Source organism: Jaculus jaculus, chromosome 8 (assembly GCF_020740685.1).
Source record: "Jaculus jaculus isolate mJacJac1 chromosome 8, mJacJac1.mat.Y.cur, whole genome shotgun sequence".
NCBI classification, from domain to species: domain Eukaryota; kingdom Metazoa; phylum Chordata; class Mammalia; order Rodentia; family Dipodidae; genus Jaculus; species Jaculus jaculus.
In genome coordinates this window covers 130,495,758-130,515,517 of record NC_059109.1, presented here as the reverse complement: position 1 = coordinate 130,515,517, position 19,760 = coordinate 130,495,758, and the positions used below count along the sequence as shown (strand labels likewise).

At 53.1% G+C, this 19,760-nt stretch overlaps 1 protein-coding gene across 2 annotated transcripts in view; it reads left to right on the top strand.

Moving 5' to 3' along the window:
- Nucleotides 1–19,760, top strand: part of Nfatc2 (nuclear factor of activated T cells 2) — a 139,020-nt gene that overhangs the window by 90,646 nt on the left and 28,614 nt on the right. For both annotated transcript variants that reach the window (XM_045156291.1, XM_004663859.2), the window contains 3 exons: nt 7,293–7,348; nt 7,712–7,838; nt 10,720–11,427. In XM_045156291.1, coding sequence (XP_045012226.1) covers nt 7,293–7,348; nt 7,712–7,838; nt 10,720–11,427 — 891 coding nt within the window. The remainder of the gene's footprint in view (nt 1–7,292; nt 7,349–7,711; nt 7,839–10,719; nt 11,428–19,760) is intronic.

The following is a 19,760-nucleotide window of genomic DNA, read 5'->3' as shown; positions in this document are numbered from 1 at the left end:
TCTGCACCACCACTGGCTTCAGCGGGCTTTTTATAGCTGTCCACCGAAACTGGCTCGGCACTTTCCACTCCAGCAAGAGGACAAGCTGAGGAGGTGGAAAAGCCAGAGGCGAGGGCCCACGGAGCTGCCCAAGTTAGAAAAGCTCTGTGTTTTGGAAAGTGCTGTCTTATTTATAGCAGCCATCCTAATGATTATTACGGTACCTTATTCCTATTTTTAATAATTTTCATGACTTATAAGAACCTGTGGGACGCAGCCCTTGACTGTTCCTCTGATCTCGGCTTGATCGACTCTCTCCTTAGCTTGCCTGGCACGAGGAACCCACCTCATTCTGTCTTCAAACACTCTACGCTCTTTTCTGCCCCAGGACCTTGCTAGCGGGCTTTGCTCTGCACCATTAGTCCAGTTTCTTCATACAGCCACACCCCCTCTTTCCCAAGTCTCAGCTCAGAGACCCCTTTGCCTGAGAGGCCTCTTGCTCATCCATGCTTGTTGACCCATCTTCCCCCCAAAATCCTTTCCCAGCCCACTAGCCCAGCCCCCTGCTTGGCTTTCTCGGTGACACTCAGCTTTGTTTTGTTTTGTTTTTTTTTCAAGGTAGGGTCTCACTCTAGCCTAGGAATTCACTGTGGAGTCTCGGGGTGGCCTCAAACTCACGGCGATCCTCCCACCTCTGCCTCCCCGGTGCTGGGATCAAAGGCCAGCGCCACGCCTGGCTCAACGCTCGGCATTTTTGTAGTCATCTTCTCTGTTGGCTCATGGGCCACCTGGCCGCCTGCAGTCTGGCTTCCCCGAGAGCTTGATGCAGCCTCAGTTTCCAGAACAGTCTCCGTGCACAGCAGATGTCTGTTCACCAGGCTGAATAATGTTAATGTCCCCTTGTCTCTTACCTCCGGCCTGGGAGGTTGCTGCACTATTCCCATTTTACAGATGAAATAACTGAGGTTCAAGATGGGGGAATCCCAGGTTAGCGCCTTGCTGGGGAAAGATCTGAAATTGCAAGGCAGCATTTGTCTCAGCTATAAAGCTGCTTCGCTGGCCACATTAGAGGGGAGTCGGCAGAACATTGGAAAGGAATGAACTTCCTTACTAAAAACAAATTTATTTAGGAGAAAAAGAGGGAATGAGAACAACCAGAGGTCCAGAAAGAGGGCACAGGGGCGGAGGGGGGGTTGCTTTCCATGCCAGCATGGGTACTGTGCAGACCTGAGGTTTGGATCCCTAGAACCCACGTAAAGCCAAAACTCATTCCCTATCTGTACCTAGTGCACCTATGGAGAGACAGGAGGATCCCAACTAGCTTGGTGCGGAGAGTGAGAAAGAACGGAGACCCTACTTCAAACAAGGTGGAAAGCAAGGACTGACACCCGACACTGTCCTCTGACCTCTCCACACACTTCGTGGCACGCGTGTGCCTGCACACACATGCGCACACCGGTTAAAGAGAGAGCAAACAGGCCGTTCCTCCAGATGACACTTAGCCCTTGCTGAGAGCTGGTCCTGCAAAAAGGCTCACACAACCTTCCAGGCAGGGTCAGGCTGGGAGGCCAGGCTGTTCCTGCCCTCGCTGGGAACCCTGGCCTCTGGCCCCTGGCTTCAGGCGAAAGTCGGGGGTCCCAGCAAAACATTGCAAAACAGGAAAAAATCTAAGGACACGAAAACACAAGCGATGCGGCTGAGGAAACGGGGTTGCCATGGCTGTGAGCGACTCGCCGCGCTGGGTACACTCCAATGTTTTGGAAGGTTCCTTCACATGACACAGGGTTTTGGAATTTTTCAGCTGGTAAATCCTTAATTCAGCCCCCCCGCCCCCCCCCCCCCCCCGGGCCCGGCCAAGTCGCTCCCCGGCTCTCCGTGTCCCGCGGGGGCGTAGGTTGGAAAGGGGCCCACACTGCATTACTCAGCTTTGAAACTGAAATGGTTTGAAGAGGATTTTTGTTTTGCTGGATGGGTTTCTTGGCGCGGACTGATGGCAGAGGCTCCCATCACCTGTCGAGAGGGTAAATTGATTTTTTTTTTTTTTTCTAGAGGAGGCGTGGGCGGTGGAATTCCCTCTTTCCCACTGAGTCATCCTGTCCTGCCATGACTCATTTTATTACTTGGAGGTTCCCAAAGGCTGTCGTTTGGGCTTTGTTTAATACATAGAAATGCATGTGCTTTAAAAAAAAATGTCTATTTTGAAAACAGTGCTAAATAAGTATTTTTACTCACTTAGAGGTCAGCCTTCCTCCTGCACCTGCTTCTCCCCCAGGTGTGGCTTCTGGGGACAGGAGACCTAGGCTGGCCTGGAGGGTTCCCTGGGAACAGCGTCTGGGCAGCCCAGTAGCATGACTAAGGCACCGGGGACCTTTGCCCTCAGTGACTCACTCACGGCCAATGTCATCGGGCCCCCTAGCCTCCCAAGACAGAGGCCAGGCTGCCTCTCTGAAGCACCACTTGAGACAGAACATGGTCATTTTCAGACAGTTTCACATTTGCACATACACATCAGCCCCTTGCACAGACCATCAGGCTTACACAGGGGGGAAGCTTGCGTCTCCCTGGGTGAGGACGCTTGGTAAGAGGCCATGGAGAGGTGAGCATTTCCACTATTAGAAAATGACGCTGAGGGGCCAGGGAGGTGGCTCGGCGGTTAAAGGCCCTTGCTTGCGAGCCTGCTAACCAGAGTTCAAAACCCCAGCACCTGCGTAAAGCTGGACACAAAGTCGTGTGTGTGTCTGGGGCCTCAGAGCACCTACGGCAGTGGGAGGTGGAGCCAGGAGAACCCCGGAGCTTGTGAGGCAGCTAGACTGGTTTCCAGCAGCAGCAGAAGCAACAGAAAGAGAGGACCAGTACCCCAAGGTTGTCCTCTGACCTCAACATGCACACACACACGCACGCACACACACACACACACACACACACACACGTGCCTGGGGAGCCAGGGGTGGTGACACGTGCCTATAATGCCAGCACTTGGAAAATCGAGACTGGGGGTGTGGCTCAAGTGGGTGGAGTGCTTGCCTAGAACACATGCGGCCCTGGGTTCTGTCTTTAGCACCACATGAACAGGGAATGTGGTAACACAGGCCTGCCACCCCAGCACTGTGGAGGTAGAGGTAGGAGGATGAGAAGTTCAAAGCCAACCTTAGCTACACAGCATGTTTGAGGCTAGGCTGAGCTACGTGATATCCTGTCTCAAACAAAAGAAGAAGAAACAAACAGAAAGGAAAGACATGGTCCTTGGTGATCAAGAAGCTTCGTGAGCCTCACCCTTGGTCAGCAAGGGCACCCAGCAGACGGGGCCTGCAGTCTGGATAGGTCTCCAGCTGTGCTTCTTGGGACTCAGTTTACCCAACTCTAATGGGGTCGGTGGTGTTTTAGCAATAAAAGGAGCTCAAGAAACTGCACAGGCCTGGCACATGGTGCTCAGAGTGGAAGCTGGGTTCTTTCACGCGGAGTCAGCGGGGCAGGGCCACGTAGCTTTCTTGGCAGGCAGGAGAGTCCCTCCCGGCCCTGGGGATATGACTGCTGGCTGGCCCCCTCTCCACCCCCACTTACAGATGGGGAAGCTGAGTCACATATGTGGTTGACAGACTTCCTTGAGGTGACAGAGCTTGTCAGTCGAGGGCGGGGCCTCAAACCCCAGTTTCCGGGTTCCCAGAGGGCCTGGCAGCCTGAAGCACATAGGCTTGTCTGTAGTTGATGCTTGGCTCTGAGGAGAGTCTGAGAAGGCTGCTGGGTAGGGAGGACCCTGGCTGTGCATGCTCTGTCAGCCTCGCTTCACTTGCTCAGCCTTCAGGGCTCCCACGTTCACCCTGAGCATTTATTGAGCACCTACTGTGTGCAGTGCTGTACCAGGCACATGACATATGTCAGATGAGGTCCGTGCTTTATAAGCAGGACACTTTCAGAGGAGGACAAAGCACAAAGGTATGAGATGAGGTTCAGGGGAGCTTGCAGAGGGGCCTGTAGCCCACAGCAGGGGAGGGAAGAGTACCAGACACCTTGGCTGAATGTGAACTACAGACAGGTGACAGTGAGGTTGGCTGCACTCAGTTTCCTGCCGTTCAGGTGTAACTGGGCAGCCAGTGCTTTTATTTGTGAAATTTGGCAACCTGGGTAGAGAGGTCGGGGAGGAACTTTCCAGAAGAGATGGCTTTAAGCTGCGCTCTACAGGTGGGGATGAAGGTTGCATGGACCTCTGAGGGAAGAGGCAGCAGGAGTGGCGGGGGTGGGGAGGACCCCAACCCCGAGTGTGGGGACGTCCCGTGGAGGGCATGCGAGCGCTTGGGCCCGCAGACAAGGCGAGGAGTCTGGCTTTGTCCCCATGGTGGTAGGAAGTTGCTGGAAGCTTTTAGCCAAAAGTCTCGGGATATGGTTCTTTTCTGTAAGACTGCTCAGGTGACCCCGCAGGAAGTGTCAACAAGGAGAGAGGGTGCAAGGGTATGTGTGAGCATAGAATGGGGGCAGTGAGGCCAGCCCACTGAGGCGGGGAGGCCAGGAGAGAGGCACCTCCGCCAGGCCTCAGGAAGTCTGTCCAGGACAGATGGTGAAGCCCTGAGCCAGGGGACGTTCTGGATCCCGACATCTGCCGGGCTTTCTCAGCCCCGCTTCCAGGGAGGACATGCTTTCCGCTGTTCAGCGGCCCTGGAGAACACACAGAGCCAGTTTCAGCTGCCTTTACTTAGACGGCTCTTGAAAGCAGAGCGGGGCTGGGCCGCATCAGGCACGGTTTCCTTACAGGAGCTGACACTCGGCCTTCCTTGCCAAGTGCTCGAGCCCGGTGGCAGCTCTAGGCGATGCCTCGCGCCTCCATCTGCCTTCCCTCTCCTGAAAGCTCACCGGCTCCTCCCGTCGGGCTGACACTGGTCCTGGCTCCCTCAGGCTAGGGGTCAGCTCTGTCCTCCAGCTCTGCTGCTTTCCGGGCATGTAGGGGCAAGCCTCCTGCAGGTAACCTAGGTGTAGGACAGACTGTCTCGTCCATCTGCCCACTCACCCATCCATCCCACTGTCTTTCTGCTCCTCCATCTTTCCGTCCATCCGTCCGTCCCTCATCTTCCCCTTTCTCAATCCATGTACCCACTGATCCATCATTCCTCCCTCCCTCCTTCCTCCACCTACCCTCCCCCCCACACCATCTGTCTGTCCATCAGTCCTTTCTTCCCTCCCTTTACCGTGTCCCTCCCTCCCTCTTGCACACAGACTTGGCAGCATTCGGCTCAGCCAATGAGCAGAGAGCACAGGGATGACAAAACAAACATGGATCCCACAGTGCTTCCCGAAGCCTTCCGGCTCCACACCGTGGCTAACTAATGTTAGTGGAGGAAGGCGTGCTCCACGGGGACCCACGGGGACCCGCAGCCTGCCTGGATGGCCACACTCCACTGGCACTCCACTGACAGGGGCCTTAAGCCTGCCTTTGACAGAGCAGTGAGGACAGTTCCTGCCTAGTTCTGCCTGGGCCACTGCACATGGCAGGGCTTGGGTCTCAGTGGCTTTGGTCCAGGTGCCTCGGTGTCCATCTGGACCCCTAGGAACAGCATCTGGCACCTCTCAACCCCTCATTCTTCAGAGCCGCTGACGCTCGCATATTCTGTTTCCTTACAGTGTGATGAGGACACAGCTGTGACTTTAATATGTATTTATACATGTATGTGTGCATGCTTATATGTGTGAGCAAACATACATAGGTGTGTGTAGTCACATGTCTACACAGGCATGTGGAGGCCAGCATTGGGTGTCTTTCTCAATAGCTCTCCGCTTGACTTTTTTGAGACAGGGTCTCTTCTTGAGCTCAGAGCTCACTGATTAAGCTAGACCAGCTAGCCCACAGGCCCTGGGGAGCTTCCTGGCTCTGCCTGCCCAGCAGTGCAATTCCTATGCCTGGCACTTGTGCCTGGGTGCTGGGGATCTGCACTCAGACCCTCCTGCATGCATGCCAGCGCCTTACCCACTGAGCCATCTCCCCAGCCCATCTGGTCCTTATCCCACTGGGAAAAATGGGTGTGTTTCCCTCCCTCTTTTGGTTTCTTTGTTTTGGCAGCACTGAGAATCGAAGCCAGTACCCCGTATATGCTAGGCAAGCCCTGCACTGCTGAGTACTACCTCAGTCCCTCTTCTTTGTTTTTGACACAAGCTCAGGTCTCCCTTAAGTGATTTCAGGAACCACCCCTAATAGAAGTGTAAGGCCAAGACTGGCTTGCTTGTTACAAAGAGCTTGGTTCTTTTTGTTGCTTGTACCTCACAATCACATTCTCCAATACATCTGCTTGGTAGCAATCACTGGCCTTTCATTAGTTTGCTGGAGTGGTTGTGTCCTATGCTCATCAGTCTGAGTGATGCTCACAGCCCACATTTTCTTGGTGAACCCTCAGAGCTGAGCTCCAGGCTGTCCTGTCTGAACTGTCACAGTTGAGCCAGAAAGGGTCAGGCACCGGATGTTGGGGTACAACTCACTTCTTGTGAGCACATTGAAGCCTCCCAGGAGTCAAGGAACCCACTGGACTTTGACTCAGCGTTTTCCACGTGCTTTATTAGTTTCTGGCATTTTCCCCCCTTCTCATAAAACCATTTCATATCCTTCAGCATCGGTGTTCCACTGACAGCCTGGAAACACTTGTGGAAATGATTTGTTTCAGCTAAAAACTGCCCGGTGACCAGTGTAGGTGGTCAGCAAGATAAATCTATAATTTGCAAATGAAGAGTTTTGCTTGGCCTGACTTGCAGGCCTCTGACGGGGAAAGCAGTTCCGTGAGCCTCGGAAGGAGAGTTTGCCAGTTTGCCGCTTAGCAAAAACTTGCCAATTGTTGTGACTCTCAGGAGATGGTGACAAAGGTTAGGGTTAGGATCCTGGTGAGTCATGAGTCAGGCACCTGCATCCGGGACAAGCAGGGACAGAGTGATGCCCCTGAGACCATCTTGGCATTGGCAGGACCTTTTTGGAAATAGCCATGGTTGGACCCAGCATATAACCAAGCATAATGGTCAACAATAGCTTTAAAAAAAAAAAAAGAGCGAAAACAAGGCATTCAGATAACAAGGAGGAAAAGATAATGATGGGAGGATTCTGAACAATTTCTACTCATTTTTCTTAGTTTTCTGTTGGCAAGTTTCCTTAACGTCAACACACCTCTGTTTTGGAAAAAAAAATTATTCATATATGTGCATGTAAATACACGCACACAGACATCACACACACACAGAGACATGCCAGCTCACGGAAGTGAGGTAATAGGTAAGTGGTTAGTGAGCTTTGTCTTAAACTCTTGGTTTTCCTTGTTCCTTCAAAGTTGTCATTTTTGGCTTTCCAGATGGGCAGCAGATCTGGGAGATGGAGGCCACAGTGGACAAAGACAAGAGCCAGCCTGTAAGTCACAGGGCTGAGTGTGCATGTGTCCCTCCGAGGTCCTGCTCTCCCTCCTCCCTGCCTTCTCCCCCCTCCCTCCCTCCTTCCCTTCCTTTTCTCTTTCCTTCTTTGCTTCCTTCCCCCCTCCCTCCTAGGTATTCAACAAGTACTAACTGAGTTGAGGAGTGACGTGGGCCCTTTGATCAGTGCTCTGTCAGCTCAGCTTTCCTAGCTGTAGCTGAAAACTTAGTCCCCGTTCCAACAGATTTCCAGAGCCGGGCAAGACTCCTCGCTGCCATAGGCGGGCTGGCTGAACTCGCCTGGGGACTGGGTAGAGGTCAAGTCACGGCTACAGTTAGGCTCACGGTAACTGCTTCCTTCCAGAACATGCTTTTTGTCGAGATCCCAGAGTACCGCCAGAAGCACATCCGGACCCCCGTGAAGGTGAACTTCTACGTCATCAACGGGAAGAGAAAGCGAAGTCAGCCCCAGCACTTCACGTACCACCCAGGTGAGGCGCCCCCTCTGCGGGCCCCTTCGCAAGCGTCTGTCTGTCTGCTCCCAGGTGGGCTCCCTGGGGAAGGCGGCGCATCCTCTCTGAGCCTCGGTTTTCTCAGGTGTCAGACGGCGCCCTCCTTGTAAAAGTCATGGGGGTCCAATGACATGAAACCTGTGCACCCCGCATGAGCCTGGGTGTCAGACACACGCTGTCCCTGTCATCCATGTTGTCCTTGGCCGGGGGCGGGGAGGGCGTATGTGCACACAGCTCTGACCGGTTGCTAAGCACGTGAGTCTTGCCCTTGTCTTAAGTTTGATCGTGTTTGAGGTCAAAGGTGGCTATACTGTAGAACTTGAGGGGTCCTTGACTGTCCCCACAGTGGATGGAGTTACTGGGGGGGGGGGGGGAGAGACAGCCAAACCAGCAAGTCTTATTCCCATGAAGTAGCCCAGAAGGTGGAACTGCCCTCCCCCACCCTGCCAGAAGCCTTCTGACCATGGATGACACTGGCATTGCTGAGCTGTTAGCCACCACCAAATAAGAGGATGGGGCAAGCCTGGGAGATGTCCCTTTAAATCAGACTCTCCTTTGGGTAAAGGAGATACCTCCTAGGCTGGGAGAGGCCTGCTGTCCACCATTACCAGAGGACATTTGCAATCTCAGCTCACCCAGGACAGCACTGACTTCCCACTCTTCCACGGGGAGCTTCCAGCCTCCTGGAAGCAAGGGGCCGCCTGGCCTTGGTAGGCTCAGCTTTGGCAGGGTCCACGGCAGACTTGGAGTGGCCCCTGTGAAGTTCCCGTGCTGGGATGAACATGACATGCTATCAGGATTAGAGGTCGGGTCTCCCGGGTCTCCCAGGACCTGAGACTGTGGGAGATGGCTGCCGCGTGGGCTCTGGATGGCTGTGCAGTGGTGTCTTGAGTGAGAAGATGGTTCTGTTTCATGGTGGGTGCTCCCCTCATCAACAGTAGTGAGGTGTCCCTGGGCCAAGCCTCAGAGCACTTGGCTTACAGACCAGGGCCCATGTGAGCCTGCAGAGCCCAAGTGAGCCTGCAGAGCCCTTGGTTATACAGGAACCGAATACTGACCTTTGATTGCTATCTTCTCACTGCCAAGACAAAACACTGGGCCAGGAGCAGCTTGTGGAAGGAAAGGGTTTACTTTCAGCTTACAGTTTCAAGGAGAAGTTTCACCATAGCAGGGCAAATATGGCATAAACAGAAAGCCAGAGGGCATCACATTGCCGCAGCAACCGGAAAGAGATCGGCGTGAGCTAGCTCTGAACACCCGGCGGGGCTGGGCTAGGCTAAGCCATCTCCAGACCCTCTCCCAGTGACACGCCTCCTCCACCAACGCTGCACCTTCCAAAGGCTCCAACCGGATGGAGATTTGGTTGTAAGACTTAATCGCAGACCCGAGAGAGGTCGCGGGGGAACGTTCCCCAAAGCAAACTCAGCTGCGTGCCTCCTGACCCGTGCTTGGCGACCACCCTGTCACTCACTCACGTATGTACTCCTGTGAGAAGACAAGTGGTCCCTCTTTCCTGAGCCTGCTGAGCGCCAAGAAGGGTGCCGGAGAAGGGGCCTTTCTGACGATGGGTGTGGGGCAGCGACTGAAGACCACGCCGGGGACGTGTGCACGGTGGTGACGGCAGAGCAGCCGCACTGAGCGCTTACTGCGTGCTGTCCCTGGGCTCGGTGCTTGCGCACGCATCTTAGTTGACCTTCCTGCCAATCCCTACACATTAGGGAGGTGTGGTGATTGCTGCCAGGTAACAGATGAGGAAACTGAGGCCCGAGCCAGCAAGTATTATCCCCAAAGTGTGACTGGATGGAAGGGGATGACGGTGGCTGGCCGGTGCTGTGGGCTCTGAAACTTGGCACTGGATGCAGCAGATAGAGCCTCCTTCCGAGGGAACAGCTGCCACCTGGGGACAGGGTGCCCAGCTGGCACGTGACTAACTACCAGATAAGTAGGGTCTTGGTTGCTCTCCTCATTGCTGTCACAAAATACCCGACTGAAGCACCTTAAAGAAGGGGTTTGGAGGGCGCCTGGGGCTGTTGCCCAGTTGGTAGAGCGATGCCTTAGGCTGCATGAAGCCTTGGCCTTGGTCCCAGCATTGCACAAAACCAGGTTCAGGCCTGTAATCCCAGCACTGGGAAGGTGGAGGATCAGATCAAGGTCACTACAGGAAGCCCAGCCTCCAAATAAATAAATAAACAAATAAATAAGGCAGGAAGGGTTTGTTTTGGCTTGAGAGGGTACAGTCGTCCCTGGTGGAAAGGCAGGAGCTTGAGGTAGCTGATCACATTGCGTCCAAAGTCAGGAAGCAGAGAGACCAATGCCACCTCTCGGCTCACTCTCTCCTTTTCATGGCCCACAGGATGGTGCGCCCACATTCAGGGTGGGGTCTTCCATCCCCAGTTAAACCGTTCTGGAACCGCCCTCACAGACACACCCAGAGGTGTGCCTCCAAATCTTGTCACGCGGACAGGGAAGGCGAACCAGAGTGGCGGCAGGTGGTGTGAAGGAACAGGAGCGGGGATGGGGACAGGAAGTGCCAGGGCGGAGGGGAGGGGAGGAGAGAGCTCATCACACCAGCTCTTCTCCACGCTTCTGCTGGGGGAAAGAGGCTGTCTAGGTTCCAGGACTGAGACATACCCACCCGCCTCCTTTCCAAAGTTGGGGGAAAAGCCATTGAACATTCCCCTGACTTTGGCCCTGGGATGTTTATGCTGCCAAATGAAGATAATCTCACAGGGAGCCTTTGGCTCAACGCTAACGGGTGACAGGCCAACCGTGGTCCCACACCCCGCGACACTGCATGCCATTTTCTGTGAGCCTGCCCAGCTCACCGGTGGCTGCAGCCCAATGCCTTTCTCTCCCACAGTCCCGGCCATCAAGACAGAGCCCAGCGACGAGTACGACCCCTCTCTGATCTGCACCCCCGCCCACGGGGGCCTGGGCAGCCAGCCGTACTACCCACAGCACCCGATGCTGGCCGAGTCCCCCTCCTGCCTCGTGGCCACCATGGCCCCCTGCCAGCAGTTTCGCTCGGGGCTCTCATCCCCGGATGCCCGCTACCAGCAGCAAAACCCCGCAGCCGTCCTGTACCAGCGGAGCAAGAGCCTGAGCCCAGGCCTGCTGGGCTACCAGCAGCCGGGTCTCCTGGCAGCACCCCTGGGCCTGCCTGATGCCCACCGTTCTGTGCTGGTGCATGCCGGCTCGCAGGGCCAAGGCCAGGGTCAGGGCCAGAGCTCGACCCACCCACACACGTCCCCAACCAGCCAGCAGGCCTCACCCGTGATCCACTACTCTCCCACCAACCAGCAGCTGCGCAGCGGGGGCCACCAAGAGTTCCAGCATATCATATACTGTGAAAACTTCAGCCCCGGCTCGGCCAGGCCAGGCCCCCCTCCCATCAGCCAAGGTCAGCGGCTGAGCCCTGGCTCCTACCCCACCGTCATCCAGCAGCAGAACGCCCCGAGCCAAAGAGCAGCCAAAAACGGACCCCCGGTCAGCGAGCAGAAGGAGGCCCTGCCTGCTGGGGTGACGGTTAAACAGGAGCAGAACTTGGACCAGACCTACTTGGATGACGGTAAGACATCCGTTTGCTCACTGCCCCTAAAGAGGGTGACTTCAGACACCCCTGCCCCAAAGCCCCACAGTACGACCTGACCGCCTTCCACCTCTCGGGGCTTCAGTGTCCCCATATTAACTTAAGGGGCCTGAATAAAATTTCCTGTAGGGTTTTGATATGTCATCTCCCCACGGGAGCTTTGGGGGTGGGGCTAGGACAGTCTCAGATGTCCCCTCCAGCCACTCTCTACTAGAGGCAGTCCTGGCCACGGGAGTATCCCTGAGGTCACGACCAGGGTCTTTTTCATAGCTTATACTCTTTCCACGGCCAGATTTAGAAGGAGAGTAGGAAAGCAAAAAGGAAGGAAAGGGAACCTCTGTTCATTCCCGTGTGTGTGTCCGGGGGGGTGGGGTGGGGGGTGGGACCCCACTTGCGGCCCTCTGTGTGCGTGGGGGAGGGGCGGAGAACGAGAGGAAGGAGCGAGACCCTTGAAAGGGGCTCTCAGAAGGGGCATGAACGAGGGCATGCGAGTGGCCGCAGGCGGCTCGGGCACGTGTTGGCAGGACACAGGGCCATTGATGGGAGACGGTAGTGGGCTTCCGTCAGCCGGGTGAGCCCAGCTGAGGGGGCAGCAGGGCCAAGAAGAGGGCACAAGCAGGCTTCAGGCAGGGCCACTGGTGTCCAGGTTTGGGAGCACAGGGCCTGCCCAGGGGCGTGGCTGTCAGAGCGCCCGCCCGGGAAGGGGTTGGGGTGGAAAGGTAGGTTGAGCTGGGCACACTCCTTGAGATCAGCAAGGTGCGCCTGAAAGGAAGAGAGGGCGGGGTAGGTAGGGTAGTTTTCCTTTATCTTTGAGGCTATAGGGGCAAAAGAAAAGAGAAAAGAAAAGAAATTTGGGAGTTTCTGAATAGGTTAAGGAAACCTAAACGGCCGGTTGGCCACCTACCCCAGTTCTACCTCATAGGTCATGGGCATCCTGCAGGCCACCAAAGCAGTCCTTATCCAGAACCCCAGAAGTGGTTCTGATTTGGGGATACTTGCATAAGACAGTCCAAGTTCAGCATCCCTATATCCCAAAAATCTGAAAAAAAAAACTTTGAGCATCATTTGTATACTCAAAAAGTTAGATTTGGGGGACATTTTGAATTTTTTTTTTTCGAGGTAGGGTCTCACTCTAGCTCAGGCCGACCTGGAATTCACTATGTAGTCTCAGGGTGGCCTCAAACTCACAGAGGTCCTCCTACCTCTGCCTCCCTAGTGCTGGGATTAAAGGCATACGCCACCATGCCTGGATTTTGAATTTTTTAATGTTTTTTAAATTTAATTTTTATTTTATTTAGTCGAGAGGGAGAGAGAATGGATGCACCAGGCCTTCAGCCACTGCAAACGAAGTCCAGATGCATGTGCCACCTTGTGCATCTGGCTTACATTGGTCCTGGGAGATCGAACCTGGCTCCTTTGGCTTCCCAGGCAAATGCCTCAACTGCTAAGCCATCTTTCCAGCCCACGTTTTGAATTTTTAGATTGGAGACACTAAACCTCTTCCCTGAAAATTCAATGGCAGAGGAAAGTTAGCTCCTAGGAACCCAGCGAATGCACAGGGAGCGAGGCAGAGCACCCCGGAGCAGTGGGGATGGGCGCAAGAAAGACGGACAGTAACAAGAATGCTCTCAGTGCTGGCTTCAGTTGACTTTTTCTTGAGGCCAAGTCTTGCTGACGAGTCAGGCTCTCTGGGAGTTCCCTGACTTCTAATAGCAGCTATCTCCTCTCTCTAGTAAAACTCTCAACCTAAAAGCCACCCCACACTCATCAGGAAAAGACCTCTGGTGACACTTGCTGAAGGGCCACATTGCCCTGTGTACCCATCTGATAGCCTCACAGCTAATGGAACCAATGACCAAGTGCAGGCTGTCAGGATCACTGCTGTGTCTGTGAAGGAAACCCAAGTGTGATCTGTCCCTGGATTGTGCACACCCAGAATGGCTGAGATACAGTCCTAATGCTTATTTAAAACATTTTTTGTTTATTTGTATTTATTTATTTGAGAGTGACAGAGAGAGAGAGAATGGGTGCACCAGGGCCTCCAGCCACTGCAAACAAACTCCAGACGTGTGCGCCCCCATGTGTATCCGGCTTACGTAGGTCCTGGGGAATCAAGGCTTGAACCAAGGTTCTTAGGTTTCACAGGCAAGCGCTTAACCGCTGAGCCATCTCTGCAGTCCCTGATGCCTGTTTTAAAGAGGGTTGCAGTGCAGAGAGCTCCTTCAAGCAGGAAGCCCAATGGTAGCAGATCATAGCTGCGACTGGCCTCTCTTTCGTGTGAGTTGGGGACCCCACTGGAGGAGGGCTGCTTTATGAATTAATGAGTGCCCAAGCAGAGCAGGGGTTTCCCAGAACCCCCTAGGATGGTGTTGGTTTGGTCTCCAGACCGGAGAGATGCTGGTCCCTCCACCCTTTCCGTCACCCCACATAAAAGACTGGTGATGAGTGCTTTCGTTAGCAGACTCCATTCACACAACGTTCTTACTGCCACAATGGATCTGTTTTATCATCAGTTGGTATCTTCATTGGTCTGGTTTATAAATTAAGCATTGTCATAGGTTTTGCATGTTTAGGTTAAAACATACTTACAGGGCTGGGGAGATGGCTTAGTGTGTGAAATGCTCAGCTAAGGCCACTTAAGCCTGAGTCCCTGAGTTCAATCCTCCCCAGCAACACCCCCCCCCCACACACACAAACTGGAAGCTGTGAGGAGCTACTGTTAATCCCCAGTGTGCTGACAGTGAGTTGGGAGGTGAAGCCAGGAGAAGTTACCAGAAGCTCTGGTGAGTGCAGCAAAGAATAACAGAGTGAGATCCAGAGAGGAAAAGCCCTGCCTTACATGGGGTGGAAAGACAAAGAACAACCCAAAAGTTGTCCCCTGAGGCCCAAACATATGCTGTGGCACATGTGTGCCCTCACACATAGCATCCTCCCCCCCCCCCACACACACATGCATACCCACACAGGGCACATGCACAAAAATAAAAATAAGTTTACCAAAGGTGTGCTCAGGGTTCAGTACTCTCTGTGGCCTGCAGGGGTCTTGGACTGGGTCTGTGGGAGAGTATGGGGACAAATGTCATTCATTTTGGATGCAGCCAGCTTCGGGGAAGGTGAGTCCTGGGCAGGAAGGAGGTGGAGCTGAGGTTGGCTTTGCAGAAGTCATGCCATCTATGTCCTTCCTTGAGTGCGCTTGTTTAAGATGCTGCTAGTACTGCCCGGCTGTGACCGATCTGGGTGTCCTTGTTAATCCTTACCCGTTCCTTGGTGCACAAAACCAAGGGGTCACTGCAGGCTCTGTGCCCAGGCTCAGGCCCGCAGGAGAGGCACCAGGAAAGGGAAACTCGGATGTGATTACCACGAGATGTGATCTGTGATTTGTCCTGGGAGCCATGTTGATCCCATAGCTGAACTGTGGTTTAGGGGTCACTGGGCCAAATCCCCACCAGGTCTACCACAGGCTTTGGGGTGCGAGTGTGCCCTCAGGTCTCAGCCACAGGTGAGAGGACCGTGGGGGCAGGAGTGTGGGCCTGACCCAAAGGACATGCTCAAAGCTGTTGTATAAACCTCCCCGGGAGAAAGGATGTGGTCTCAGCGATGGCTGGAACCCGGCCGTGGTGCTGTGTGTGAGGAAGACTCTGCTCTCGCTCTTCACAGGAAGTGATCATTATGCACTGAGACACAGTGATTGAATGAACTTGAATATTTGGCTCTATAATGAAATATGTTAACATCCAGCTAAAAAAAATCACTAGGGTGGTGTGTCAGCATATGTCACAAGTGGGTCACCCTCAAATTGCAGCTGCTATCTTTTGTGTGTGCGTGTGTGTGTGCGTGTGTGTGTGTGTGTGTGTGTGTGTGTGTGTGTGTGTATGTGCACACGGAGAGGTCAGAGGACAACCTCAGGTGTTATTCCTCTCAGATGCCTCCTTTGGGACAAGGTCTCTCACTGGAGCTCACCAAGTAGGCTAGACAGGGTGGCCAGCCTGCCCCAGGGATCCATCCTCCTGCCTCCACCTCCCCAGTGCTGGGATCACAGTTGTTCGCCACTGTGCTTGGCTTTTTGACATGGATCTTTTTTCTTTTCTTTTTCTTTCTTTCTTTTTTCTTTTTTTGAGGTGGGATTTCACTTTAGCTCAGGCTAGAAATTCACAATGTAGTTTCAGGGTGGCCTTGAACTCATGGTGGTCTTCCCACCTCTGCTTCCTGAGTGATGGGATTAAAGGTGTGCACCACCATGCCCGGCTTGTCATGGATTTTTATCTAGGTTTCAAGGATTCAAGCTCAGGTTCTCATGCTTACAAGGCAAGGGCTGTGCTAACTGAGCCATTTCCCCAGTCCACAGCTTGAATCTTAAAAGATTTTTTTTTTTTTTTTTTTGCTATACTGGAGATTGAACCCAGGTCCTTGCCACTGAGCTACATCCCCAGCCATTTTTTTAAAGTCATTATTTTGAGACAGGCTCTCACTTGAACTTACTCTATAGCTCAGGCTGACTATGAACTTGTGATCCTGTCCCCTGGTCTCCTAGGTAGCCTGGGACAGGTCTGTCCCACCAGGGTCCACCTCATCAAAATGTTATCAGCACCCCAAAGCACCACATGTCCTTCTGGCCTTTCTGTAAGTGTGGCCAATCTTCTGCTTTCTAATCCTTCATTCTGTGTGTGTGTGCGTGTGTGTGTGTGTGTACAGGCATGCGTTGGTGTGTATGTCTGGAATATGGACATGTATGTGCAGATGTGTCCACCCTGTGTGCACACATTCAGGACCAGAGGAAGACATCCAGTGTCTTCCCCTTGAAACAGAATCTTACTAAATCCAGAGCTTCTGGGATTTTTGTTTGTTTGTTTTTCTTGGTTTTTCAAGGTAGGGTCTCACTCTAGCCCAGGCTGACATAGAATTCACTCTGTAGTCTCAGGGTGGCCTCGAACTCATAGCAATCATCCTACTTCTGCCTTCCGAGTGCTGAGATTAAAGGCGTGCGCCACCACGCCCAGCTGTTTTTGTTGTTGTTGTTGTTGTTTTGGTTTGGTTTTCAGTCAGACTGACTGATCAGAGTGACAGGGATCCTCCCGTCCCTGTCCCCTCAGCACTGAGGTCCAAGCCTTGCCAGAACTGGCTTTGTATGTGGGTGCTGAGGATCAAACTCGGGTCCTTATGATGAAGCCACACTGAGCCATCTCCACGGGCCCATTTTGTCTTTTTGTACAAAAGGAAGCCACGGCGACACTTCTGTGTTGTCTTCAAATCATGTGGTTCATCGCCCAGCAGCTGATCATCAAGGTTTATCTCTCTCCCTTGTGGAGCAGCCCATCGGTAGAGGGCCCAACAATCTCTCTGCCTGTGTTCCTCTGGCTAGTAGGTGGGTTGCTCCCTAGATGTGAGAGCAGACTCCGGCTCTTTGTTTCACTGTCCAGAGCCAAGCTGTGTTCATGAGGACATGGTCAGCGGCGGGGCCACCCAGCGTCCCATAGCATCAGACCCATTGGCAAGCCCTCTGCCCTGCGCTGGAGCTCACTTAACTGTGGCAAGTGAAGTCAGTTGCTGGCTTCTGAGCTTCCATCCAGCCCTTGATTCTTGTGCAGGGATCTGAGCAGCAGTAGCAGCAGTATGAGTGTGTGTGTGAGTGTGTGTGAGTGTGTGTGTGTGTGTGTTGTGTTCAAGAGAAAGATTTGGGTATCACGGGCTCCCATTCTTACCTGGGTCAGCTGCTTAACCTCCTCTTTCTGGCTCTGCTTTCTCACCCCCGCTAATCATCAGACAGTGTGAAAGCGCATTAGGATTTGAACTTGGAGTGGCCGGCAGCGGCCATAAGGCTTCTCAAGCTGTTCAGTGAGTCCTGCCACCATCCAGGGCTGTAAGGGCAGTGGTAGCCCACCTGCCAGGGTTCCCATACAGCCTTCTATAGACCTTCCTTCTTATCTTAGCTACTTAGACATGGTGGTCATTGTTTAAAATCTGACAACAACAAAAAAAAAAAAAAAAAGAAAGAAAAGAAAAAGAAAACTTGTGGGCCAGAGAGATGGCTTAGCGATTATCTGCAAAGCCAAAAGATCCAGGTTTGATTCCCCAGTCCCCACGTAAGCCAGATACACGTAGCGGTGCGTGTGGCTGGAGCTCTTTTGCAGTGGCCGAGGCCCCCCACACTCATGTTCATTCTTCCCTTCTCTCCTCTCTCTCAAATAAGTAACAGATGCTTTTACAAGCTTGTGACTCACAGGGCTGGTGTTCGGGTGTCACAGAAGCCATGTGGACATTCTGCTCACCTCTGGGCAAGACAGCCCCAAGTGTCATCTCACACATGGAGATCAGACACAGGGAGCCCTTGGCAGAGCTGCATGGGTGTGCCAGGATGAGCCGGCCATGCCACCTCCCACAGAGTCTTCCCCGAGTGCCTGCCACGGGTCAGGTGTCTTGGGCTGAGGGACAACTCAGTTCTGTGGACATGTATGATGTAACAGTTGCCCTGGTGGGTTTTTTGTTTGTTTGTTTGGTTTTTTACACTGCTGGGTCTTTTTAAACCTTCCCCTTAGTATGTTCCCAGTTCTCAGTTTGTGCTCGGTACGCTTCCAACAGACCCAAGGTCCTGGCTGTGACTGTTGTGCCCACCACTGACCGTGTGACCCTGGGGAAATGGCTGGCCTCACGATTCTACCTGTCCAGCTGTAAGATAGAGGTGGTTACAATTCTGCCTCCTAGGCTGTGTGAGAACACATTACAAGTCCCCTCGTGCCTGGTGTTTGGCCCTAGCTTTCCTCCAGAAATGCGAGATCCTGTTTTTATTACAAAATGTAATTGCCTTGATTTCTTATAGGACACTGCTCAGGTTTTGAAAATGCATTAGTAGAGGATGAAGAAAATCAGCGAGTGTGGTTTTGGAGGTGGGATCCCCCCGCCTCCTCTCCTGTCCTGTCCCTCTCGCACGGGCAAATCTCAAAGCATACCCAAGGCTCAGCCTCCTTAGGGTACCTCAGGCCATTAACAACATTAGAAAAAATTTCTTTAATATTTTAATTTATAAGCAGAGAGAGAGGTAGAGGGAAGACAGACAGAAAGAATAGGCATTCCAGGGTCTTTAGCTGCTGCAAACAAATTCCATATAAATGTACCACTTTGTGCATCTGACTTTACATGGGTACTGGGGAATCAAACCCCATGTTGTTAGGCTTTGCAAGCAAGTGCCTTAGCCACTGATCCACCTCTCCAGCCCCTCAAAACAATATTTTAGTGTGCGTCTCTGTGTGAACGCAGGTGTGTGTGGGGGTGAGTATGTGCACGCTGCATGTGGAGGCCAAAGATAGAGTGTCACTGCTCAGGAATTCGGTCTTCCTGTGTCATGCCATCAGGGTCTCTTGACAGAGGCTTGTGTCACTTTTTGAGTCTGGCTTTACATGGGTAGTGGGGAATTGAACCCTGGCCATCAGGCTTTGCAGGCAAGTACCTTGAATGGCTGAGCCAACTCCTCAGCCCCGACGGATCTTAAATTTTGAAACAAGGCCTTCATTGGCCTGGAGCTCACTAGTTAGACGAGAAGGCTGGCCAGTGAGCTCCGGGAATCCTCCTGTCTCTGCCTCCGCGGGGCTGGGCGTAAACGACACGGTGGGTGCTGATGGTCCCACTCAGGTCCTCATGCTCCCAGCACCTTATTCCATTTTTTGTTCTGTTTTGTTTTTGTTTTTTGAGGTAGGGTCTCACTCTAGCCCAGGCTGACCTGGAATTCTCTATGTAGTCTCAGGCTGGCCTTGAACTCTCAGTGATCCTCCTACCTCTGCCTCCCCAGTGCTGGGACTAAAGGCGTGTGCCACCACACCTGGCATTTATTATTATTTTAAAAATATTTGATTTGTTTATTTGAGAGAGAGAAATTGACATGCCAGGGCCTCTAGCCACTGCAAACAAATTCCAGACACATGTGCCCCTTGTACACCTGGCTTTACATGGGTCCTGGGGAATGGGACCTGGGTCCTTAAGCTTCGTAGACTTGCTTCTTAACTGCTAACCCATCTCTCCAGCCAAGCACTTTATTCTTAGCTTTTTAAAATTTTTATTATTGTCTCTGTTCGTACGTACTCCTCAGGAGTATTTTAGGCAATTTGTATTCCTAGCCACCATGCTGTGGATTGAATGTCATACACAGATCTGTGGCCCTCCTCAGGGCTCAAAGAATTAGAACATGTGTTTCACGCCTTCCCTCCTAAAGAACCAACAGTTCTCCCCGCAGGGCGACACCATTCACCACGGGAGCTGGCGCTATAGAATTGCTGTGGGCACTTGTGAACAGGTGCAAACCCATACAGTCCTGTCCTCCCTTG